Source organism: Grus americana, chromosome Z, assembly GCF_028858705.1.
Source record: "Grus americana isolate bGruAme1 chromosome Z, bGruAme1.mat, whole genome shotgun sequence".
Taxonomy (NCBI): Eukaryota; Metazoa; Chordata; class Aves; order Gruiformes; family Gruidae; genus Grus; species Grus americana.
In genome coordinates this window covers 54,458,651-54,477,699 of record NC_072891.1, presented here as the reverse complement: position 1 = coordinate 54,477,699, position 19,049 = coordinate 54,458,651, and the positions used below count along the sequence as shown (strand labels likewise).

General features: G+C 40.7%; 1 protein-coding gene across 8 annotated transcripts in view; it reads left to right on the top strand.

The window, feature by feature from the left end:
- Positions 1–19,049, top strand: part of NRG1 (neuregulin 1) — a 482,035-nt gene that overhangs the window by 448,249 nt on the left and 14,737 nt on the right. For 7 of the 8 annotated variants that reach the window (XM_054810030.1, XM_054810029.1, XM_054810028.1 and 4 more), the window contains 3 exons: positions 4,984–5,113; positions 12,018–12,076; positions 18,135–18,158. In XM_054810030.1, the coding sequence (XP_054666005.1) occupies positions 4,984–5,113; positions 12,018–12,076; positions 18,135–18,158 (213 nt within the window). The remainder of the gene's footprint in view (positions 1–4,983; positions 5,114–12,017; positions 12,077–18,134; positions 18,159–19,049) is intronic. The other variant, XM_054810025.1, reaches the window with a different exon arrangement.

Here is a 19,049-nt window from a genome sequence, read left to right as displayed (position 1 = left end):
TCTTTCCTGAAGTTTCTATCTCACAGACCCAGCGATTTCCTGTTTCCTTCTTGCTGGCCCTGATCTTCATAGAGATAGTGCCAAAGTGAGAAGGCATTGTCTTAGGGCCAGCGAGTAATTCCGCTAACTTGTAAGCACTTAATTCCAGCTGCTGGCAAAATATCAGGCTCCTTAAATGATCTCCTGTGAAGGTCCCAGGAATCTGTTACAATGCATGTTATTTGTGAAGACTGAAGCTGAAAAAATTTTATAACTAGATTGAACAGCCAGTTTAGCATATTACATCACCAAAGCAATGTGAAAAATTCTGAGCAGCCCCGTGAAATAGACCGTAAATGCCTCCTATAGAGATTGGGGATTTTTTTCTCTGAGGTTTATTTGTTGTTGGTGGTAGTTTTTTTAAACCTTCGGTATGTTCAGAGCTACATGGATGCAGTTTCAGCTCTGGAAGCAGCGAGTATGAAAGGCATGAAACATGTCCTCCTACACACCTGGTAAAATGGAAATTCTTGTCTGTTCAGAAAGGGGCAAGTTTTTGATTGCTTTCAGGGTTTGGATTCTGTCCTCCTTGAAGGTACCCATATAGCTTTTCCTGCCCACAGTTATGCTGGAACCAGCAGTTTTCCTCATTCAGTGCAGTACAAAAATGCCAAGGTTTTCTGCAGTCACAAGTACTTTGCTAGTCAGGCTTATCAGGGCAGTCTGAGTGAGCTGAAGAGGCTCAGTACTCAGTGGGAAGAAAATGTAGATGGCTTGACTGAGACATAGAGGGATTAAGGGCTACAGCCAAGGTTACATGGGAAATCAATCTATCCTGCAGATCAGGGCTGGACATCTTTAAAGTGCCCATCAGCAAGTCAAGAGGGAATTGGCTTGTGCTTTTAAAGAAATGAATGAGCTTCAAGTGAGGGAATGTGAGTCAGTAAAGCTGACTTTCTTCTGGGGGCACACATTTCGTCACCCCAAAGCTCGCTTTTGTGCACTCTCTCTCCCCCTCCTTCTCTCCCTCTGTCCCTCCCACACTCCATGCTGGTCAGTTCCTCTTCCACTGGCACAAGCTGCCAGTATGCTTTGCTCAAGCCTTAGTCTCAGACAACAGTGATAAGCAGAAGTATGTGTTCTGTTCCCCCCCAGTAATTTACTCTTTTTGCTCAGAAATGGACACTATAAAGGTCCCCACCTGCCGTCCAATAAGGTGACATATTTACATCCCATAAGTGACCTTCCAGTGAGAATTGCAAACCTTCCTTTGTGCTGCAGCTGCCACTTGACTTTGTCTCCACTGAGTCATAAGCATCTCAGTAGTCACCTTGCATGACTTTGAGCATGTCCTCTGATTTTACACCAGCTTTGCAGAAACTCAATTCAAAGAGGGACAGATACTATTCTGTTTAGGTTGCAAAGCCCTTCCCTCTCAGTCTTTACTCAGAGATCCCTTAGGGCTCCTCTCAACAGACTGCCTCACCTGTGCAGGCCCTGGGAGTCCCACTGCTGTAGCCACTGAACTTCAGACGGGTTTTTTGGAAAGCAAGAGAGAGGAAAAAAATGCATTTTTCTGTTTCAGGACAAAAAAGGGTCAGAGATTCCCCAGGTAAGCTCAGAATTACATGAAGTTGTGTCTGCTTGATATTAAATTATCCTAAGGCAGTTTTACAGCAGTAATTCATGTTTTACAGAGTAGTTTTTGAAAGGTCCAATAGCTCCTACTTCTTTTCTTGTTAACAGCTTTAGGCAGTTCCTGTAGATGGGAGCAGATCTTACTGTTTTTCAGTGCCATGTGAATATTTGCATTAGTAGGGACTTTGTTCATATTGCCTGCAGTTGCTTTATTAAGCGTGGTGTTTCTACATTCAGGTTAAAAAAAAAAAGGTACAGTTATGCAGTGTTTTCAGATGTTATCTCATGCATAGTATTTTCAAATTTCATTACAGCATGCAATTTAGTCCTTTCAGTAAGCTTGGTATAGGACTAGAACAAACCAGCTTTTCTGTCTTGTGCTTATATAGCTGAAGAAAACATTACAGAAAAGGAAGGAAGTACAAATTTTGACTAGGTGAATAAAGAGCAACGCACAGATACATGGTCTACAGCTAAGCTTTACCTCACCACTACTGGTCATTCCCACTATACATCCTCCAAACCCATGTCTGCTAGAAATGTATGGAGAGGCAGTGTTTTGGGGCTAGTTACAGGCTGTGTGAAACGGGGTCTGACGAACACCTGCTCTCAAACACCACATTTCTTCCGTTATGTGGCTTTAAGTGAAACCCAAAACCATAGTTAGTGTTTCTTGTATTTAATTTGCAAAATAGACTTACAGTGCATGCATTGAATACTGGCCATATGCCATAAAAACTATGCATCCTTTGCAAAGAAAAACTAATACCAGAATTATCTCACTGGAGACTTTTTTCCTCCCCTCACCCTACGGAGTTACAAAGCTCAGGCAGATTGGGACTACGGTGCCAGTGGATCAGTAATGCAGAGAAAATTCTCATGCAAGATTTATAAAACAGTTTTGAACATGCAATGCCAAAAACGTGGGTAGAGGCACTCCTCACAAGTGTAAAGCCCTTATATCATGAGATTTCTCTGAGAGCTGCAGATTATTCCCATCTCTAGTCATCAGTTCAGAGCAATTGCTGCTATCCAAAGCTCACTTACATCAGCTGGGAAATAACTGTTACTTTGAAACTCCATGGTGATCTGCTTTTGATTGAGCTGCTGCTTAAAGAAAAAGCAGTAAGCAAGACGATGAAATGAGACAATGAAAACAATTATAGATAGCTACAAGCCCACTTGCTACGATATCTACCTTCATAATTCAATTTAAAACATTCCATTAGCCAGCAGGGTAGCAAAATGGGGGTTTTGTCAGAAACGCTGCAGACAATATTCCTTTTTTTCCCTTCCAAATTAATGCATTAGCTTTCTGAGCTTGAGGACATCCTCAGAGTGCTTGTCTCACTTGCAGGATGAAGTCTTTTAATAAAGTAAAAGAACACAATGGTGGATAGGCTGTCAGCAGGAATACGCTTAATAGTGAGTTTACCTGTTAAGACTCACAAAGGCTTCAAAATGTGCATCACTGTATGGATGGGATTCACTCACCCACGTTCGTCACATCTTATGTCTTGGTATGCCATAGCCTGTCATGTCAGGCATCTCCTTTGGGCTAATAATCCAGGCTCCTTTCAAGCCAGTGAAGAAGGAAAGGCTCTTCCACGCAGCAAATCTCCCCATCCTAAGATTCACATCAAGGATGGTGGTCAACCCACTGACATCAAGCATAGATGACCCTTCACCGCTGAGCTGATGGCAATCTGTTGGCCAGCCTTTTGTCAACATTGGGTGCAAAGTCCTGTTTGAACCGGTGCTAGCTGAAAGAGTGTCAGACTACTCTTAAAACATGACCCCTTTTCCTGCCTCTAGACAAGGCATAAATTTATCCTGGTCTGAGAGGTTTTAAATCATGCTTTGAGGGGCCAGGAGAAAGGAATGTGTTATTACGAGGAATTAGTACTCCATGTTTGCATTTCATTAGCACTTAGAGGCCCCAGTCAAGATCAGGATCTGGGGAGATGTGACACAATGGGTGGGTGCAACAGTGAGAAGCAGGAGGGAACTTGAGTTTTAGAAGAGGTCACAAGAGGGCTTTTCCTGGCCCATCAGAGGAGGGCACCCCATGAAAGCAAGGCATCATGGAAGAAAGAGAAAGAAGCTGGCATGCTGGTGATTAATGGCAAAGGAAGGAAGGGATATGAGAGACATTAGCTGTACAGGCAGATGGGATTTTGATGGAATAAAAGAGGGTCTTAAATATCCCAGTCACTATCTCACGTCTCATGGAAACAAGATAGCTAAAGCCACTCTGAAAATGGTGCCAGCCAAGGTAGCCCATTTGCCCAAGTGCTCAGTGCTAAAAATGCATGTTTTACTTGGAAGATGATGGGAAACACATCAAAATCAAATGTGACAGAGACCACTTCATCCTTACTCTCAGAAAGAAGAACTCAGAATGTATAAGTGGTATTTGTTGATAGCCGATCTGCTAAAAGCATGTTTTCTTTGGATTCAATGTGTGCAGCAAATGGTAGAATGTCATGCATCGCCTACTATAAACATGCCCCTTGGGTGCCTTCATGTTAGAAAAGGCTTTGACTATCAGACAACCTCTGTGTAGGTGCTTGCAGCTTTCTAGTCAACTCCAGTGGAATCAGTCAGTAGATAAAAGCATTGTTCCACCTCAGGGTAGAAGCTATCTTTCAGAAACAAAAATATTGGGATTTGTTCAGCACTGTAACAAAATTTCTTACTTCTGTATGTCTAGAGATGGCTAAAGAAAAATCATGCAGGAATCTTCCCCACTTTTTACAGGTTACAGGTAGTCTCTTTAGTTTTAGCCATTTAAAAATTAGGGGCATATTCTCAAGAGTTTATTAAGCTTGCTCTGCAGTCAATGTAGGGAGACAGACACCATCAGAGGGACTGTTTATCACACCCATTGTGGAGATAAGTTGAGCTGCTCTCTGTGAGTGGCAAAGAGTGCCCTACAACTAAACAATTCAGTTTTAGGCAGAGAAAATCAAGTTAAATGAACCTGAATGACTTGCCAGAGTTCACACGGCCCATCAGTGGCATGGTTCCTGAGCTGGGTACTGACTGGTGCCCGGGGTTCAAGCATGCGTACCCTATTTTGACAGAATTTAGACCAAAACTTATCCAAACTAGGGGGCAACCAGAGATTGTAGTTTGGGTCTGTAGCTGCAGCCTAGCAGGTACATACCGGACTTAGTAACAAAAAAGTTTAACAAAAATGCAGGGTCGGGCAATTAGTGCCTGTGGTAGCAGCAAATAGAGAGGTCAGAGGATTTGCCAGATCCTCCCTGGCCTTACTTCTTCCCTCACATACAAGTACACTTCCCAATCAGGAAGAAAAACCTAAGCCATTCTGATCCCTATTTTCACATTTATCTTTTCCAGCCACTTCCACGTCTACAACCGGGACAAGTCATCTCACGAAATGTGACATAAAGCAGAAAGCCTTCTGTGTAAATGGGGGAGAGTGTTACATGGTTAAAGACCTCCCAAACCCCCCAAGATACCTGTGCAGGTAAGAAATCATATTTGCTTACTTTAATGGAGCCACCAGGTTCCAGAAATGCTTTTTCTTTAAAGGAGCACTTGAACAATTTCTTCTCCTGTACTTGCGGCATTAGATACTTCTTCATTTTTAAGTATGTGGATGTGAAAATAACCTACCAGAAATTACCTCTGTGTTCCATATATAAGGCACAGCAGAGGCTAACCGGGAAATCTTCCCATGTGATAACAGGACAGCAAGCCCCACTGATGTTTACATGACATGAAGTAACACAACTTGAGCCTTATATTAGAAATAACAAAACAGGTACTGTAAACTCAATGCACTGCAAATAGCAAAAAAGGTGTGTGGATAACTGCATCGGATATGTACCATAAAGGACAAACTGGTTATTTTTATTGTCTACTGTAGTAAATGAACACTTTCTGATGAGACCAGATTCACAACTGGAGTTTTTGCTGTTGTGTTTAATTGCATAAAAAACAATGAACGTCATAGTAATTGGTGGAGATTACTGTTTCATGTGTGCATCTTGATTCAGGAAGTTATGTAAGCATGAGTTTAGTTTTAAGGGTGCGCTTGTGCACCTTTCTCAAGTCCTGGCCTGTGGTGTATCGGGCTGTTGCAATAGTCCATCATGTTGGAAAACATCCATGAAGAGCTACAGCACTGCAGTTCTCCTCCTGCCTGGTAGCACATCACGTAGCATTTACCTCTGGAGCTGAACTGGTCATAGTAAGTTACTGCCTATCTCTGGCTTCAGAGGGAACTCAGCATTTAAACCTTGGAAAACATCCTTGGGACCTAGCAGGACTGAGCAGAAAGGGGACAATTTTGTGAGAATATTGCTGGTTTTCAGACAGACGAGAGACAGCGGTCAGTAAAGACTGTCATCTGCTGTAGCTGCATAAATTTGCGGTCTTCTAGGACTAAAAATCAAATGACATTAACTGTAAAGATGACCCTGGTGGGTGAGGTAGGTGAAGGTCTATGACACTTTCATTATGCCAGGAAGGCGCATACTGTTTGTCTCCGTTGTTAATTAAAAAACCCCAAACAAACCACAAACACCAAACCCCACAATGTTCTGTTTTACTTGTGAGTTTTCTTTTTTTTTTGTAGAAGGATGTTACCTGTACTTTATGAGCTTGGTTTTGCTTTAGTTTTTCACAGATTGCTCTGTTGCTGAAAGTGATGAATATTTCCTTGATTTTAGAATCATTTTTAGCTAAAGTGAATACGGAAAAGTTACTGGGTTTGGTGGGTTGAATTCTTTTTTGAGAGAGAGAGAAAAAAAAAAGACTTGTGTTAAATTTACATGATTGTCACAAGCCAGCGGTACAAGATGAGCAGTTTGCTATGACTTTCCAGGGCATGTACAAGAGCCTGCCTGCCTGTTTCAACTTCCTACCCAGACACTGCTCAGAAAACTCCAGGGCAGCAGAGCTGAGCATCTAGCAGACTTGCTAATAATTAGCATTGTCTTGACAGTTTCAGAAGTATTCAATTTTCACTAGTATGGGGACTTTTTTTTTTTTAATTCAGAGACCTGACTGTATTTGTTCTTTGATGTTATAGATTGGCTACTTTTTAATTAAATGTCTCGGAGACACTTGAATGAAGTGGGGATTTTTTTCCAAGAAATAACCTTTAATTCTGGGGCTGGAGTTGAAAGAAAAAGCAATTCCCAAATTTGGCAGATGTTGCTCTCTCTGGGTGGCCCAAAACCTATTTGAAAAAAGCATCAGAGCTGTAAAATCAGAAAGGGTGAATCTCATTTACAGCAGGCATTGGAAAAGGATTCTTATCCTGAGGACAGTCAGGGCTACTGCTATTTTGCAGGGCCCGTTGCTATGCCCTCCAATACTTGCAAGAACTGAAACTTTATGTTGTGTAGCAAAACAGGATGCAATACAGCCATGTAAGAAATAGAAGTGTGAGTACTTGAAAGTGGGTGTACCGGGAAACTGAAGAGACAAAATACGGTTCTCTTCTTATTTCATTAAAAATACAGATGTCTACTTTTAATTCTAGTATTCCAGTGTTAATTAAAATAAGTATCTAACCAGTACACATTGCCTTCATTGTTCTGAGAAAATAAATCTTCCCCCAGAACATGCCTGTGGAAACAGAATGCTTGAAATATGGTACTTGCTCTTCATATTTCTGCCTCAGTAGCAAGTTCACATTTTTCCATATGGTCCATCTGTTGAGAGCAAAAACAAAATTTCTAAAGCATGAGCCATATCATTCTAAATTGGTTTTATCCCTAACCAAAAAAACATGACTCAGATTCACAACAACCATGGAATTTTCCAAGTGATATCTCTAGTTTGTAAAGCCCCTACTCTATTTAAAAAAAAAAAAAAAAAAAAAAAAAAAAAAAAGGAGTTCCTAAATTCATCTCCTGTTAAAATCTAGCTATGTATTTAAAAAAAAAAAAAGTGTTTTGTAAAATGCATAGTATAATAATCCAGATTGGACAGGATCTTGCTCTCATGGATACTTGGTGTGGACGTCAATAAAATTCCCTGCTTTCAAGAGGTAACCATGTGAAATATTCAAGAAATGTGTGAAGACTTAATAATGCATTGTACGGCTACATCTATGGTCGCATGTATGTTCCCTACACGTGTTTTAATTACGGCCCCAGACTGAACTAAATAATCTCAAAATATGAAAGATGAAAAAGGTAGCTTTGAGACTACTTTTCACAGTTGGACATGATGGTCTTGAAGGTTTTTTCTAACCAAAATGATTCTAAGATTCTACTTAAATAAACTAGCGTATAAAATTTTCAGAATTTTCATAGGAACATGAGTCACATTTTGTAAACATCATAGGCTTTGGAAGCCTGGATGTTACTGGCTTCCTATGAAACTGAATTTCCTACGTAATTTCTGTTTAGTTGGAAATGTGTCTCCAAGTTCACTGAAGACAAAAAATCAGATAGGTTCTTCAATAAATACAAAATTAAGACCCAAATTCCCAGCATTTGCTTCTTACTTGAAGAAAAATCAATATAATATCTGTTACGCTTTTAGAGTGTTCTTTTGAAGTATCCTACCATGAATGCCTTGCAGGTCTGACTAACTGATTCCTGACTCACAGATCATCTTTTCTAGTGCTTTTGCTGTTACTGAAGAAATGAATTTACGTCCGAATATCACTGGATGAAAATAATGCTTCTTTCTAGCAGAAGGATGGTGCTTCTTTTAACAGCAAAAGAAAGAATTATGTACTTTTTAATAATATAGCCAGTTTCTATATCTGTCTTCATATGAAGGCCTTGGTGGAATAGAAATTGACAGAAGGTTCTTGAAAACAGCAAAAAGAGAAAATTTGTTTCCATGATGCTAGCAAAAGTTCCAGAGATATTTATTCAACAGGCAGGACAGAAGTACTAGTTCTGACAGACTATGAAATGGACTACTAAATATGGAACTGTACCGTACTTCCCATGAAAAAAAAACCATTCTCCCACAATGCATTTGCTTATAGGCAATGGATAAAATGGACATGTGAGGTCCTGATCCATTCAGCCATTCCTCTCCTGCCAAAACCCACCAATGATATGCTTTTGATGTTCTGAGAAGTGCCTTCTGAATGCGTTCAAATACTGCTCTTTGCAACTACTGTCTATAAAGAAAAAAAACAATTATCTTAGTATATGTGGTTTAGTATTTTGGTTTCATCCAGTTAATACAATAAGTAAATAGTCTGAGTAGTTGTTTTTGTAGGCAGAAAGGAAATTATAAGGCTCTCACAACACAAATGTGTACTTGCATAAGACAGCTCTGGTGCCCTGAGTTGCTTGACTCCAACTTCTGCTACTGTCATAAAAGAAAATGGTACATGGGTAATGAACTAGAAAATAAAGACACAACAAGAAATAAGATCTGGAGACTTTCAGTAGGACAAGGTGTTTTGAAAACACCACCATTGCAAGCTGTTTGTAAACACACAGTCTGCAGTAAACAACCTGACAAACAGCACTGGAAACGGTGCTGCACTGCATATCTGAGCAATGAAATGTCATCAGCATTCACACATAATCATAAGCGGACAGGCTCGTCTCAGCTCTCATCTCGGCTAGCCCACCCTGGACCCGTTCTCAGCGGCAGGTGCTGCAGTAGTTTGCTGACAATGGTTTCAGAGCAAGGATAAACACACCTGAACTGTTTTCAGCACCGTCTCAATCCTGCTCGGTCTGGAAGCGATTTCAGTGTTGTCTACACCAGTGCTTGAGTTGTTTTCATCACCTCCGCAGCTGCACCAGCATCTGAAAACAAGCGCAGATGGAGCAAGCAACCACCACCAGGCAGTGGCAGGAGCAAAGCCTGAGGCTTTAATCCGCAGCATGTTCATGGGGTTGTGTAGGGTTGAGCCTGACAAACAAGATGTAGAGGTCCCTATGAAGTGAATGCCAATGCAGATGTGAATGCCAGCTTTCCAGAGACAGGTATTTAACAAGACCACCATAGTGCAAAATAAAACTGAAATCATGGAGGTAAAACATTTTTACTCTCATTCAATAACACAGATCAAAATGCCTTCTGTCAAAGGCATTTTGCCTTCTGTCAAAGATGGAAAAAGTCTTCTATCATGCCCAACAATATCATTTTTTCATGACAGAGTTATCCTTGTTGCGTTTTTCTCAACTGATTATATCTGTGGAGACTGGGATATCTCCATACTGGGTACTTACCAAAGACGTGACCTTGGCTCTGAAGACCATAAACTCCCTTTCTTAATAAACAAATACATCATTACAGTAAATCAGCTCCAACGAATCATCTGCAGATCCTCAAAATATACCTTTATTACACAAAAACATTCCTGCATGGTTTATTTGAACAAGATACTAGTGTTTATTCCTGACACCGATCCTCTCCCAAAGTGCTTTTCTGGAAATTCCACTTGTATAGGGGCAGCGTCCCTGACCCTTAGAACTAGAGGCAATTGTGGAAGAGTGGAATTTGAAAAATCAGGACAGCTTTCAATGCACGTGAAACTCGGATGGATAGAAGAGGTGGAGGATTGTTCTGAAGAACTTGCATTTGCAAATAAGAAGGCTTTTCGACCCCTGGTAAATAAATGATGAAGCAGTTTGAAAAAGGAGGCTAGCACCAGATCAGCAGCAGGAGAGGAAGAATGGGAGATTCTTGCACCATGGCAAACTCACGGAGAGCATCAGAAAGACTGGCAACACAAGCGAGATGTATTCAAGGAAGCAGATAACAGGTTATTTCAGATTACACGCTGAGTAAGAGTGGATAGAAGAAGAAGGAGGAAAGATTGAAATCTATAGATGTTTAGCATGGTGGACAGTCATTCACACTTACATCTGAAGCACAAGAGCCTGCACTGCTACAGTGGTATTTTGGGAGCAAACTCCCAAGCTGTGCCCCAAAATGGAGACCACAGGTGAAGGAAGAATTCACAGCCAGCAGAAGAAGAAAAAGCAGGCAAAGCACAGAAGATAAATTCCTTCACTATGACCAAGGGGCAAGATGCACTGAAGTTTTCTGCAGAAGAGGTTATGAACTGAAAGGGTGAACATCTGTGGGGCTTCAAATTTTGAGAGCACCTCTGCCCTCTCATCTTATTAACTGGACTGACTATTTTTCCATTTGTCAGCCATGTTAAATATACTTCCTGCCTTTGGGTTTGAGTTCGTCTTCTTACCTTTTGGAATTTTTTTGGCTTTTATGTGGTTGCTGTTTTAACTATTCGCTTTCAAAAGAAATTACTGGAAGACACAACATGCCATTACAGTAATAGGGAAATTGTGGTATTTTCACAGACCGGTGAAAGCAACAGTGTAAACTGCTGTTATACACTGCTTTGCAAATTTTAAAAAAAACCTCAATTTGATCCCTTCATGAGGTGGAATAAGCAATGAACTGATACACATTTTTGCTAGCCCTGATTCTTCCTTCTTTTTCAAAACAGACAAACAAAAAGACTTCCTAGATTTTTTTCTCTGGTGGATTTTTGCTGTCCATTTTGCGAAGTGTTATCTTCTGGAAAGGTTACACTTTCTTGCCCGTTTTCTGATGATTTTTCACTAACACCTAACCAGGAGGTCACTTATTGCACTCCCATCTCCATAGGCCAGCAGATGTCAGTCTGTTAGTGCAGTGGTTTTGGTGTACTATTGCTTATCACGTTTTTGCCCTTTAGGTGCCAACCTGGATTCACTGGAGCAAGATGTACTGAAACTCTGCCCATGAAAATCCAAAACCAAGAAAGTATGTTAAAATAATCTGAACTTTGCTTTCTTCCCCAACTACAGCAACAAAATCAATAGTACTTGGTGTTTTCACAGTTCAGCTGGAACCGGCCTCTTTACGCACTAATTTATGACCTGATTCTCTAAAGTAAAATCTGTATGCCATGGCATTATTGACCTCCAAAATGTTTCTCATTTGTGTGATTTTTGATCTTTCCATCCATTTTCAGATGCATTTGTATTGCACACACTGGCAGCTTTCTTGTTTGGGAGACTGCTGTAAAGTGCAACCCTAAAAGAGCAAACTCACGGAGATGAGTGATGTACAGATCTTGTGTCCTCGCTGCCTTGTGGAAAGTGCATCCTAAAAGCAATTTGGGAATTTGGAATGGTGAATTTCTCTCTCACATCTCGAAACACACTTTGATCTGGATTGGTTTGGTTTTGGCTGGTTTTTCGGAGGGGCGGGGGGGATGTCTTTTCATTTCCACAGAGCAAATGAGTTGCTCTCAACATCTTGAACCATTTTGACACACTAAACCGAGATTCAGTTTCTGAAAGTGAACTCACCAAGTCATATCAGTTCACACTGAAGGAGCTTCTTTCTTAGCATATATTCACCTCTTCTCTTTTCTCTGTTTTTTCTCTACCATTTTTTTTGTTTGTTTTTCCTCTCAGGTGCCCAAATGAATTTACTGGTGATCGCTGCCAAAACTACGTAATGGCCAGCTTCTACAGTACGTCCACTACCTTTCTGTCTGTGCCGCAGTAGAAGCATGCTCAATCGGTGCTGCTTTCTTGTCACTGCATCTTTCCTCCAATTTTTTTTTTTTTTAATCTGTAACTAGATTTGTTGCCTATGGCCTAATATTGATTGTCTCTGCCTGTTGCATGAAAATGATAACAAAAAGCAATTGCAATACTCTCCTGGATTGTTTGGCATTGAGGTTACGGGGAAATGCAAGACTTAGGAACGTGTAAAATTAACACTGAATGTTGCAATACAGACTCCCTACTGGCATCAAGCAGTAAAAGTACAAAAATGACATTTTAGAAGTCTCATGTTTTATTTGCCACAAAAAGCTTATGAGTCTCTATACCAGGCAGTACTCCCCCAACAAAGGGACAGGTAGCTAATCCTCTACCTGCATAGGAGATTTGTGTTCCGACCTACAAGTTAAAGGCAATTAACATGCTTACATCATTTCTAATGAGCACATGCCAAAGAGGATCAAAGTGTTCTTCCTCTTCATTGTCCAAGTTTCAGAGGAAAAAGTACAGAGATAAAAAAGAAAAGGGGGAGAAATGGCATAAACAATGCTGTCTAGCATATTTATTTGTGGGTAACAGGTGCAAGAGATCAAGTATTTCAGAGCCAGATTAATTGGCCAAAGAAATGTACCAGACACACACACACAGAGAGGACTCTGTGTCAGACTGCCGGTAGCATCAGCACTGCAGTCACATATAAGCTTTCCCATGGAGAGACAGAAACAGAAAGTTTGTCACGGAGGCAACAGAAAGTACACTGAATATTTATTTTCTCTCATTGGCTGTAACAAAGTCAAAGGTAACATATAAGTTCTTACATTTTAATGCTTGTGTACTATTCATAATTAATTGTCGCTGGCATCAGAATGTACTATGATCTAAAAGCAGTATTATAGTAACTATTTTTTTGATGGATTACTTGCCAGCTCAGAAAGATTTCAGAGACTATAGGCTAGCTTAATTTAATTTCCTTTAGTATTTAGGACAAAAAGCTGTTAGCATGTGCTCGACATTTTGGAGCCTGAAGAGATGCACAGGTTTTCTCTTATACTGATGGATGAAAAATGTCCATACATAATTCATACTGCCCGTCATGGAAGCTACCCATGTAAATCCCAAGGGTGCTGACTGGAGACCAGACCTTCCAGCATTCAAGTGTGTATTTTATGCCCTGTTTTAAAAGCTTTATTAGTGTGAGTTATTTTTAAAATGCCTCTGGTAACTATGGGTTTGAAAATTTTTATGCTGTTACAGTGTTTAATTTTACCAAATGTTAGATTTAAATGGCCTTTTCTGTGGATTGCGGTGAAAACTGCAGTTAAGGTTTTCTGATCTTAGAAGAATCATTTAAAAGGAGGTGGTGTAAAACTATAAGATTCATTGTTTGCTGCTGAATTAACCCTAAACTATGGAAGAATTGTATGTTGGTCACAAATTCATTTTCTTACCCAGGGGCGGGGGAGGAAGAGAGAAAAAAGAGGTTTAGGTTTTCCTTCATTAGTTTTTCATTTTCCTAACTCTGGTTGGGATTTTTAAAGGAATCTTTGGGCAGTAAACACCAGGCTGAAATCTTCTGAAGTTGCCTCCATGGAAAAGGCATAGGTGCCCTTGCCTTGCTATAAGAGTTATACTCAGGTCTAAGTACTTAAGCTGGTCCAGCCCTCCTCTCCTTGAAACGCAGTGGCAGGAGAGTATACCTCTACCTGCCTCAAGCTACTCTGAAAGCCCCAGACAATGGCTATGAGACTCTGGCACTTCTGCCTACCCTGCATCTGCAGTATAACATCAGGTTTCTTAACTGCTACAAATCTTAAAATGACACTTTTGGAAAGGGTCCAGTGAGGGTACATTTATATTTAACCAAAAAAAAAATCAATGAAGAAGCATTTATGTGACTTTTTATTATTACACCCAACACAGACCAGAGCATACAATTAAAAAAGGGATTTAGAATAGGAGTTATCTTCAGGCAAATGTTGCATTGGGGGCTTAAAGCCAAGCTCATATTTTACACCAGGTGTTGCGGGTGATTAACTTAGCTCTGTAGATGCAGCTTTTGCAAAGTACAGAGCTAACAGGGATGTTAAACAGCGTAAGTGCCAGTAGGAAACAAAACTGTACATGCGAACTATACAGTGCTATGTAATTTTGCTTGCTTTCAGAAGGGTCTTTCTTCATTTGGAAAGAAAGGGTTTCACGCCAAGTGTATCTACTGATGAGCTGTTACTGGCTTAAGGCTCCATATTTGGCTGTTGAGAAAAACTTAGCTTCGGACATCTGCCCTAGAGTTGGTATTTGTAAGAGTCCTGAAGTTGAGGTTTGCTGAGGGCCTTTCCCAAGATCAAAACAAGGCCGACACTGAGCATTTTGGAAATCCTCCATCCCAAGAGAGTGCAAGGCTAACTGGCTTATCTTGGCAGTGGTTTGGTTAGCCCTGGAGGATTCAGTTGCCATGGTGCACTAGAAATAGGTTGAAAAGGACACAGGAAATTAGGTGGATGCCCATTTTAAGAAAAGTTCTTCCATAGAAATGTCTTTCCCTTCTGTCAGTGGACATGTGAGCATAACTGGGAAGGGACGCTGGGAAAGGGAGACTACTGGAAAGCACATGTTTAGGCCGACTGTCCCTTGCCTAAAGCTTTGCAAACACACCAAACCATAGGACAACCTGTTGTGGCTGAGAGGTGATGGCTGTTGGATTCCCTGCTGCCACAGTCACCTCCAGCACTGCAGCTACGTGGTTGTTCCCCTTCAAATGGTGCTTAACGCCACATCAGATCAAGGGACACTAAAGAACAAATTGTGCTAGAGTGTGGCTGGCAGACCCTGTAATGTCCTTTCCTTGAGCACAGCAGTCACAGTTGCTACCAGGTGTTTTCCCCATACCCTGGGTTTTTGCTGCACCGGTTTTGAATTTGAGGTTCATGGTCCAACATCAGTCCACGGAAGTGTTGCAAACATACATCTGTTCCATGTGCAGATATATTTGCTGTAATTGAATCTTCACACATTCGCTCCTTTGAAGGCAAGGAAGCAAGGCAAATGGAGGAAATTAAAGTAATGAATTAACATTAAAAGTTTTGGCTAATTTTTATGTAGCTATGCATGAGAACTCTTATAGCAACACTGTGCAGAATGATCCTGGGGATAAGAAACACTAGCGGAGCCTCGGATTAATAGAAGGTTGAGGAAACTTCACTAGAGCATAATCACAGGTAAACTCTTTGTCCTCCCAAATGCCCCAGATGGGCCAAGGACCCCATGCGAAGGGCCGACTTGCTTACTTCACTGGTTAACAGTTACATATGTATTGTGAATATAGAACAACTTGTGGGGTATGCTGTGAGCGGTCTCGAACGTGAATTGAATGTGGTCCCTGCCTTCCTGAAGGCAAGTGTTTCAGCATGGGACACCAGTTTAAACTGTGTCCATTTCAGCTCCGCCATCCTTGGTGAGCAACAGGGACAGTATCAAGAGTGGCAGAGGGAAATTTCTGTTTAGATGACTGCCCCTGTGTCATATTGTCAAGATGAATCTGGCTGAGAATTTAAAGGGGGCAAGAGCTGATATTCTAGAGGGATGACCAAAACAGCTGTTACTCTGTAATGGCCTCAGTTTTTCAGTCTTTCCTCATGAACTACAGATCTTCAAAAGTCCAGTTTTCAGCAATGCTACTAGTTGAATATTTCTCAATTTCTATATATTTCTCAAGTGGTCACATCTGTATGAGACGACTAGACAATCTTACCTGGGATTTTGATTTTCTAAAGGCTTTCAGCGCCCCAAATTGTACTCTTTATGTGCTGAGACCAAGACACCTAAATGATACAAACAGATTTGAAAAATGTCGTTGTGCATCTTCTACTCAAGGTTAAAGACAGTTTTTCACTATAAACTGCTCAATTAATGCTAAAATTGCTGTGATAAAATACTCTAAGAAAGGACATTTTCTGTACTTCTGAGACTTGAATCAGTTGTAGGATAACACTTGTACAAGAGCCATAATTACATGAAAAAGAAACTTTTTTAGAATTTCTCATTACCCACAGAATGCATTTAACAAGAAAACTGAACAATTGCTTAAGAAACATGGCATCTTGATGCTTCAGAGGTGAAATTGGTCTCCCTGGATCTCTCTGGTGCTGCATGCAGTTGATCCAAATGGGTCCTTCCCTTGTCAGGAGCAAGGTTGCCACACAAACCTGCAACTGTGCTCACCCCTCACTGGGCAGCACCATGTCCCCGGGATACCCACCCACCTAACTCTACAGAGTAGCCACCTCAAAATCTTGGATGATCAGCAGCTGTGGCACACCATTGAAGAACACAGCATGCAATCCTGGAGCACCTGTTCTAGTATTTCCAGGCATCATGCTCTTGTTTTATAGACCCTGTACCCCAGCATGCTACAATATATCTGATGTAGGTATGAGGTACCCAATAGGTATAAGTCACTTTGGGGGAAAAAAAAACTGCATCCCAAGCATTTTTCTTTCCAATACTGTCCCCACAAAAATCACATCCGGAATGAAAACTGAATTGTTAAAAATAATTAATTGTATTTCTTCTTAGAGCACCTAGACAAGTATTCAACAAAAACCACATTGCATGTAAAAAGTATGCAACAATATTGTATTAAATAGGAAAAGATCAAAAGTAATGACCTGTTTATAACATGAGAAGTGTTGGGATATTCTGCTTTCTTTTAATCAGGTCTAGGGAATGTAGCTGGGAATATGAAAGATAAATAAGAACTACATGCCACCTAGGTTTGAATAAGCAATGCATGTTTCTTCAGCATGTTTTCTTGTTAGGGCTTTCAGCCAAAATATATTCCCATTTTAAGTACCAACTTCCCATTGAATTATTTGAAATAGAAACTGCATGATATGAATGACTTCCCCTAAAATTAAATTACATCCAGCTAGACATCTTACCTATAAGCAAGCATAAATACAGCAATATATATGCATGGGCATGTCATTCATTTTACTGAAGATTTAACCAAGCTTTCTATGCAACTAATGTGTATCAGTAGCAGTGTTCATGTAGGCATGTAATACTGGCTCTTTAGGAAGAGACCTGAATGGATTCCAGCTTACTTAACCCTTAAAATGTTACTGATTGGCAGGAAAGAATTGGAAATCCCCATGTGTAAAACCTACATAAAAATCCATTTGGTCAGAAAATTAGAATGGGATTTAAATTTCACCGCATATAAGGACAAAGAAAGTGAGAACTACCATGGCTATGGTGTTGGGCCCATGGGAAGGGTCTCCTAGGGTACCTCCCAGGGGGAAACCTGTGTTCCTCCTCACCCTCGGCTGCTGGGGCCTGGGGGTGCTAATTTAGGTCTGTGATCTCTGAAAATGGCATCAGCCCATGCACCCCAGCATGCATACAGCCAGCCAACGGGTGGTCCTGCCCAAAGGCAGAGGAAAAGGGGTTGGCTCCTCATTTTCCAGAAATGAGAGCCCTGCTGTGGTCAGTTTGCAAAGCTGAGAAGGGGTCCCACAGCTGAGCAATCAGTTCTGGCCACCTCCAGGTCACAACCCACAAAAGTAAGGAGCCACATACCTGGGACAGGAGCAGGGCCAGAAGCGTGGGTAATGTATGACCCATTTGCAGGGGGATGCTGCCCCTTGTAAAGCATCCCTGTGCTCTCATGGTCCAATCTGAAAACAATCAGCGGTTTCACATGGCGTTCTCAAGCCATAGCGCTCTTCATCTCAGTAAGATCTTTAAGGGTTAATGGTTCCTGCTGTGTTTCCTGCACCGTGGCTGTTCAGATCCCCCATACATATTTTGGTGTATAACCCTCGCAGAAGGTCTGGTCATGTAGCTTACAGAGGCGCACTTGAGCACTGCTCACATAACCACACGCCCCTTTGTCCTGTTTCATGTGCAGACACAGAATAGCCATAATTCTCATATGTGATTTGTTTTTGAGTACAGTGTATTGCTCTTTTCTGAAACCTTTTCCTTTCTCTTTCTTTTTTTTTTGTCAACTTTCTGCATTGGCAGAGCATCTTGGGATTGAATTTATGGGTATGGACCAATCATTCCTTTTAGCCTGCAGATTTTAGAGCCTGAGACATAAACCACCCCCTTTTTAATTTTTTTTTCTCCATCTCCCTTTTTCAATTCCTAACCAATTTCTTTATGCTTTAGAAGGGATCATACAGCTATAACAACAACCCTTGTCAAAATGTTAGTGGAGCTCAGCTCACTAAAATGATAATAGCAATAGGATATTCCAGACTGAAGGAGTTCTAGCAATTACTGAAGTAATAGTAATGTAGTACATTTATTTGTCTGCTGTGTAATTTTGACTAGTTTTGACATTTGCTTTTGCTAGGTTCTTCTAGGGTTGCTGGATTTCAGAAACATTGTAAGCATTAAGCAAAATTACTAACTAGTCTATAAAGATAGATAAGCTGTTACAGCCACTTAAAATTCTACAAATTTTCAGTTTTGAGCTCTCGTTTCCAAGTAAAGTTTTATGTCTAAACTCACAGCTAGGTATGTAAATCAGATGCATATATATATATATATGTGTAAATGGTATGCATATATATATTCATTTCTAGCTCTGTAAATTAGAAGTGAACTGGAAATTATTTAGGAACTTAAGCAGAGACTGACAGGTAGACTCCAGCTCCTCAAGTCAGCAAATATATTCAGTATTTCTAATACCAAACTCATATTGCACCCAGCCAAGAACATTGTCTGTGGGTACTGTTTTTACACTTCAGCTTAAATATGACAGATCTTATAAGTCCTCCTCATGAATAGACTGTACTTGTCTGACTAACATCAGGGGTACAAATAATGCGTCTCTTGAATAGGTTAAATTGGAATTCAGGTCAGTTTTAGTTTGGAATCTCCTAAAATTGCTGGCAAATGAGAAGAAACAGCCAGTGATGCTTGTCGCAGAGC